At 44.4% G+C, this 7293-nt stretch overlaps 1 protein-coding gene across 1 annotated transcript; it reads left to right on the top strand.

Moving 5' to 3' along the window:
* Positions 1–510: 510 nt before the first annotated feature.
* Positions 511–1410, top strand: LOC121401312 (olfactory receptor 11L1-like). The gene has a single exon (XM_041585696.1). The coding sequence runs from the start codon at positions 511–513 to the stop codon at positions 1408–1410; it is 900 nt and encodes a 299-aa protein (XP_041441630.1).
* Positions 1411–7293: the final 5883 nt, after the last annotated feature.

Below are 7293 nucleotides of genomic sequence, written 5' to 3'. Positions count from 1 at the left end.
TTGAAAGCAGCTAGTAAGTTGCAGGTAAAACTTAGTCCCTTTGTAAAATGTATAATTAAGCAATTGAATTCTTAATGAATCAGATGAAAATTGGGCATAGGACTGGCCAGATATGGGATGACTTTGACGTAGTTGTTCAGCTTAAATATATTGCAATATATGGACAAACAATCCCTGTTTTGTTTAAAGGGTAAGGCATTTTTCAGTAGCAGTAGCACAAAATGTCTCAATGTCTTAAATATATTGACAATGGGTTGAGTGCAGAGGACTCTTGTATTTGTCTATATGTATTTTGTGGTCACACCCTCATTGCACCCCCGCCTAAGGTTTTTAAAAATTAGTGGTGATCACAACTTTCCCTTTTTTGAAAAGCCCCTGACACACAGCTTTTACCAGTGCAGAGCAACAGTAGATTATAATGTCATTCCTTTAAAACTCTTTTGGTGTTACTGTTCCTTTAATAAAAATGTACTTGTTCCCTCCTAGGCAATGCAAATGAATAATCACTCAATGGTCACAGAGATTTCCCTTTTGGGATTTCAAAATCTCAACAATTTCAAGATCCTGATTTTTTCTTTAATTCTTTTGATTCACATATTGACCATCTTTGAAAATGCCCTTGCCATAGTATTGGTAACACTTAGCCAACATCTTCATTCTCCCATGTTCTTCTTTCTCCAGCAACTCTCCTTATCTGATCTCCTAGGGTCCATGCTTATTGTTCCCATCCTGCTCAAAACTGTAATAAATGAAGGAGCTAAAATATCCCTTATTGGCTGTATTGCACAACTTTATATATTTGGTGTCACTGAAGCTTTACAGTGTTTCCTTCTAACTGTGATGTCCTATGACAGATATCTGGCCATCTGTAATCCTCTGTGTTATTCTTCAATAATGAACCACACATTTTGTGTTAAATTAATTATCATGTCATGGCTGCTTGCCCTTAGCTTAACACCAGTTACTGTGATTACTGCAGCTACACAAGAGTTCTGCAACCAAAATACCATCAACCATTTCTTCTGTGATTATTTTCCTCTCCTGGAACTTTCCTGCTCAAACACCTCATTAGCCTGGATATTGATAATCACAGTATCTTTCCCTGTGATACTTATTCCCTTCATGCTCATCACTGGATCCTATATCTGTATTGCCCATGAAATCCTAAAGATAACGTCCAATATTGGGAGACAAAAAGCCTTCTCCACCTGCAGTTCCCACTTGGCTGTGGTCTCCATATTTTATGGGAGTCTCATTGTTACTTATGTGGTTCCCAAAAAAAACCAGTCACAGACCATTGGAAAACTTCTTTCACTTTTATACACAGTAGTGACTCCTTTTATTAACCCAATGATTTACAGCTTGAGAAGTACAGATATGATAAAAGCTCTTGGAAATATTATACAATAAAATATATTTTACCAAATATAAACCATATGTAGCACTATAGTAAACTGACTTTACTTTGGTCAGTTTAAGCTACTATCAGTGTGTGGTTATACCACAAATGAGGCCCTCTCTCTCAGGGGTAAGCCCTCACAGCGGGGCACAATGATGGGCACTAGTAGTTCTTCAACGCTTAAACAATGAACTGTTTTATTTAACGTACCACATATCAGATATCCACGATGGAGTTTAGAACAATCAGACAGCATAAAGGTAGCATATACTCACAAAACCAGTATAGGCTGAATCCCTGCAGGCCAGGGAATATACAGCAGAGAGAGTTGCAGCTTGTGAGGGGTATTGCCCAGTTTTCAGGATATCTTCCAGTGCCAGTCTAGGGGAATTCCTATCATCCCTAGTCTCTACACTTAGGTCCCTTCTCCGGGTCAGTAATACCCTGGGATCTTAATCCCACTAATATCCTCAGCGGAGCCTTGAGCTGCTCAACTAAATAACCTCTCTATCGCTCCTAGAGTGATCTATAAAAGAGTATAGCTATCTAATTACTAGGGCCAATGCGCCTAGGGTCAACAATACCCATTCCTTTCCAGCCTGCTTGGTTGGGCTAAAGCAATGGACCCAGACCTCATGGTTCCCAAGACCTTTATACTACTGCACAGTGCCATCTGGTCTACACCGTGAGAACTACAGGGGTTACATGTGTACAAGGTCCCCATAAGGACCCACTTAGGCGTCCATATTACTAGGGATGTGCATGTCTGTAATGTGTAAGGGTGTCTAAATTTTCACATCCCTACATTCTCCTCCTGGTGAATTCCTTCGGTCCCAGCAAGGAACCTTTCAGCACTCAAAATTTAGTAATACATTGTAAACACATATGTAAAACTTTCTAGCAGTTAAGGCACATCATGCAAGAACCCTTTTGAGATACCAAAATACATTGCACTTAGCTATATGTATTGCATTTCTATACCATTACCTTATAACCTCTTCAAGGAAACTCTCGTGAGTAACCCTGTACAATGGCATAGCTGGAAGGAAACATATCAATAGCAACCGTTTCATTCATGGGCAGGTAAATGTTATCAGTAAACACCTGCAAAAGAAGGTACAAGTTAGAAATACTGCATTTCAAACACATCAGTATTCTAGTCCATCAAATAGTCTAACCCACAGTCCTTTTTAAATGCACTTAGGAGGGTAAGGGGAAAAATTGGATGAACCTACCAACGGGCAGGTGTTAACTAAAACAGTCCTTGGACCTAACTTCAACTGGAGTAAAAGAAGAAAAATCCTTCCCTGTAGAAAGATCAGATCAACCGGAATTCTTTGCAAAGTTTATGGTGACAGAGAATTGCCAAACGGATTACTGTGTGCATTGTCCCACTGTCCCACTACCATGTGCAGAGGGTGCTGTGTGATATTGCCATCACTGTTAATCTTTCATATAACCAACAGAGGGCGCACTGTTATTCTTTCATATAACCAACAGATGGCACTGTGTGATTTTGCAGTCACTGTTATTCTTTAATATAACCAACAGATGGCACTGTGTGATATTGCAGTCACTGTTATTCTTTAATATAACCAACAGAGGGCGCTGTGTGATATTGCAGTCACTGTTATTCTTTCATATAACCAACAGAGGGTGCACTGTTATTCTTTCATATAACCAACAGAGGGCGCTGTGTGATATTGCAGTCACTGTTATTCTTTCATATAACCAACAGAGGGTGCACTGTTATTCTTTCATATAACCAACAGATGGCGCTGTGTGATATTGCAGTCACTGTTATTCTTTCATATAACCAAAAGCTGGCGCTGTGTGATATTGCAGTCACTGTTATTCTTTCATATAACCAACAGATGGCGCTGTGTGATATTGCAGTCACTGTTATTCTTTCATATAACCAACAGATGGCGCTGTGTGATATTGCAGTCACTGTTATTCTTTCATATAACCAACAGAGGGTGCTGTGTGATATTGCAGTCACTGTTATTCTTTCATATAACCAACAGATGGCGCTGTGTGATATTGCAGTCACTGTTATTCTTTCATATATCCAACAGAGGGCGCACTGTTATTCTTTCATATAACCAACAGATGGCGCTGTGTGATATTGCAGTCACTGTTTTTCTTTCATATAACCAACAGAGGGTGCTGTGTGATATTACAGTCACTGTTATTCTTTCATATAACCAACAGATGGCGCTGTGTGATATTGCAGTCACTGTTATTCTTTCATATAACCAACAGAGGGCGCTTTGTGATATTGCAGTCACTGTTATTCTTTCATATAACCAACAGATGGCGCTGTGTGATATTGCAGTCACTGTTATTCTTTCATATAACCAACAGAGGGCGCACTGTTATTCTTTCATATAACCAACAGAGGGCATTGTGGGATATTGCAGTCCCTCCCAAGTGAACTGTTGGTATAGGAATGATTAAAAGTGACTGAAATCTCAGCTACTGCCCGCTGACCCGAGTATAAGCTGAGGTAGACTTTTTCAGCACATTTTGGGTGCTGAAAAACTCGGCTTATACTCGGGTATATACGGTAGCTCAAAAACACAGCTGCAAACAAACCCCCAATGGAGTATCATCGATGGAAAAAGCAATTTCCTTCAAACAGGCCTCCACCCACCAAAATTATATCATGTGAAAAAATCTTGCCTTGGTATCTTCATAAGGGATATAATATTTGGGATGGGGATCTCCAATGTAGACTCCCAAGTTGAAGTACTTGGTGGGATTATACTTGCCACAGCTCTTCACTGCATTCTTGAGAATGGTGTGACCATACCACCACTCTTTTTTAATCGAGCTCAGGTACTGCCAATCCTGCTCACGCCTCACCTTGTCTGGGTTTGTGAGGCAACTGTGGTTCATCTTTTTCTTCCATAGGATCTCATCGATCAGCCAATTCTCATAGGTTGCAGCCAATTTCTCGTACACCCACAGAGGAGCATAGGGCATAGAATAACCCCAAGGTCTATGCACATGGAAGTTTATCACTGTTCTGGAAACAGAAGTGAAGACGTTGGGATCTGCCTATCCTGGCAGCACCCAGAAATCCTTTTCCTCCTCTGGCCCTATGATGGGAGGAGCAACAAAGCTGCGCGGCACTTCTGGAGGAGGATCCCACTCAGGTTCAGCTGTCGGAGTATTCTCCTCATACTCTTCCCATCCTGGAACTGGTCCTAATCTTCCTTAGGCTTGGGAATAGCAGCAATCAAATTCTTTTCCTTCTCAAGGGATATCTTTCCCAACTCATAGTGGTATAGTTCTGCCACACAAGTGCTCTCTCCTGGTTCACTGGGAGTTTAAGGCACCATCAATTTGGGGCAAATGGACTTTGTTGGTTCACTAGACACAGATCTTTGACTTTGGCACCGAATCTGTGCAGGAATTTCTAATATGGACTCTCCATCACTGTTCACACTGGAGGAAATCAGCTTCTCCAGCAAATTCTCATCTTCCTCCAATATTGGATGGTCTCGAATAGTTGGAGCTATTGGTGCAATAGGTCCTAATCGGCCAAAAGAGAACTTACTCCAATCAACATCATGGCCTATGACTGGAGTTGGAGTGGGAACAGCAAGGGCAGTATAAATAGTAACAGTCAAATCCCCACCAGGCCCCGAATCACTCACCCACACTCTGCGGGGTGAGGGATCTTCCTTGGGGCATAACACAGAGGAAACTTTCCAATCAGTCCCAAAACATTCCTTCTCTGAGGCATGGAGCAAGGTACAGTCCATTTTCACCTCTGGTGAAGTATCTGGTTCAGCAGAATTAAACTTCACATGGACTGCCGTGGTTCCTTTAACACCCATGGGTGCACTGGACTCATTAAGATCATCAGAAAGATCCTCCTCTCCTAACATCGGCACAGGCTGCAGGCATTCCTCCTCCGAGGATACAGGAGCAGCTTCAGGCCTGCAGGCTGCATCAGCTTCTAACACATGCCGTACCCTTTTCAGATAGTTCTCTGGCATCGGTACTGGTGCGGGAACGCAGCAAGCGGGGGCCCCTATAGCAGAAGGGGTACACACTTCTCCCCCTGGTGCATCCAACACTGGTGCGGGCACTATCAATGGTGTAGGCATCAAGCACGACCAAAATGTCACCCGAGATCTCCGGCCGTAGCAAAGGTGTAGTGGAGTGCACATATGCCGTCCAGCCGGACGGTACTATTTCACTGACCGCAGCCGCGGTCATGGGCACATCTCCCTCTAATGGAACCACATCGGATGGGGAGGCACTATCTGGGGTGAGTGAAGACTCACCGAGTGACCCATCTAGGATGGTTTGGGTATGGGTACTAAGGCCAGCTGTAGTGCAGGTTAGGGGACAGGTTCTGGCGATGGGGTCGCAGCCGCTAACGACCCCGGGGCACCCTCTATATCTTGGTAGATGAGAAGGGTCTTACCGCTCACCTTGTCCTTAGTGATGGGCGAAAAATTAGCGAAATCGCGCCGGCGCCCGTTTTTGACGCCGGCGTCCGTTTTTGGTGCCGGCGTGCGTTTTTTCAGAAAATTCTTTTTTTGACGCCAGCGAATTTTTGCCGCGAATTTTCGCAGGCGTTTCGCGAATGTATTCGCTGGTGGCGAATCGCTCAAATTCGCCGCAAATTCGCGCCTGGCGAATAAATTTGCCCATCACTACTTGTCTCTTCTCCACCAATGGAGGTTGATCAGCCCTGTTGAAGGGTCCCATCCATAAGCGGGCCTCGCATTGCAAACACACGCAATCCGGATCCTCCAAGGCGTTGGGCGCTTCCATATTACACACGCCGCAGCCCGGAATCATCATTCCCCTTTCGCTTGGGGTAAAGGTACCTTGGTATACATACTGCCGCTCGGGGCTCCACCCGGGTAGTAGCACAGGGCAGAGGCTCCATTTTAATCTCTGGAACCTCTGGTTCATCAACAGGTTCGGCCACACACCTCTCTGACACCGAGTCCAACAGCATGGAAGCCAAACTCAATATGGCAGCAGTACTATCTTCCAAGTCGGGACGTCTTGCCATGACTCGGGCAACACCCCCTTGGGATAATCTGGTACGCCCCTTTCTGCTTTTTCTCGCGTTTACCTTCTTAACCCATGCAGGGCAGGGCGGTGGCACTGGAAGTTGTGCAGCACAAAATTCCTTAACAACAACTTTTCCTACACAAGGCGGTATAGGTGGTGGTGAAGGCGGTGGTGTCGCAGGGCAACTGTCCACCAATGGGTCTTTTCCCAGGGCCAAACCAGCATGTTCCTCAGCTAAAAGAAAGTCACTAAAGTCTATGGCATCATCAGCTAGGAACGGGTTAAGCCATGGGGTAGACACTCTATTTTCAGCATAGTCTGAATCCTTGGTGCTGCAGCCCTTTTTCTCTCCCCATAAGCTGGAGCCATAAAAGGATTAATTTACACTTGGGTTTTCATACACAGGAGTCTGGTTAAGCATTAATGCAGGGGAGCTACATATAAGCTGGGCAGACTCAGGCAGGCTCTGATACCGGCATGGACACCCCTCTTCAGGGACTCCCATGGGGTAAACCTTGGAAGGCCATGTATCACTATGAGGTACAGCAGGGACCCAGTACAGGAATCAGACAAATCCTTTTTCGTCCGCAGGTTCTTGTGCAACATACTCAAAAGCATCAAATATTGGGTTGCTCATTAAAGAGTGATTCACAATATCAATGGGACATCCTTCAGGGATATTATCCACTACAAACGTGTAGTCAGGATCCGCTCCCATTTCTAAGGGCCAGTCCCACAATGCAGCTTCAGACAGGGGAGCCATAGGGTTTTAAGGTGACTGATTTGTGTGCTAGGCTAGGCGGCGTGCCGTGTTACAGTTTAACCCTTACAGGCCCCACGTTGGGCGC

Source organism: Xenopus laevis, chromosome 3L, assembly GCF_017654675.1.
Source record: "Xenopus laevis strain J_2021 chromosome 3L, Xenopus_laevis_v10.1, whole genome shotgun sequence".
NCBI classification, from domain to species: domain Eukaryota; kingdom Metazoa; phylum Chordata; class Amphibia; order Anura; family Pipidae; genus Xenopus; species Xenopus laevis.
The sequence above is the reverse complement of the archived record's forward strand: the minus strand, read 5'-3'. Positions and strand labels throughout refer to the sequence as shown.

What these genes read in the sequence shown, in the direction of transcription:
- LOC121401312 (XM_041585696.1), top strand. Translation starts at nt 511, where the DNA reads ATGGTCACAGAGATTTCCCTTTTGGGATTTCAAAATCTCAACAATTTC.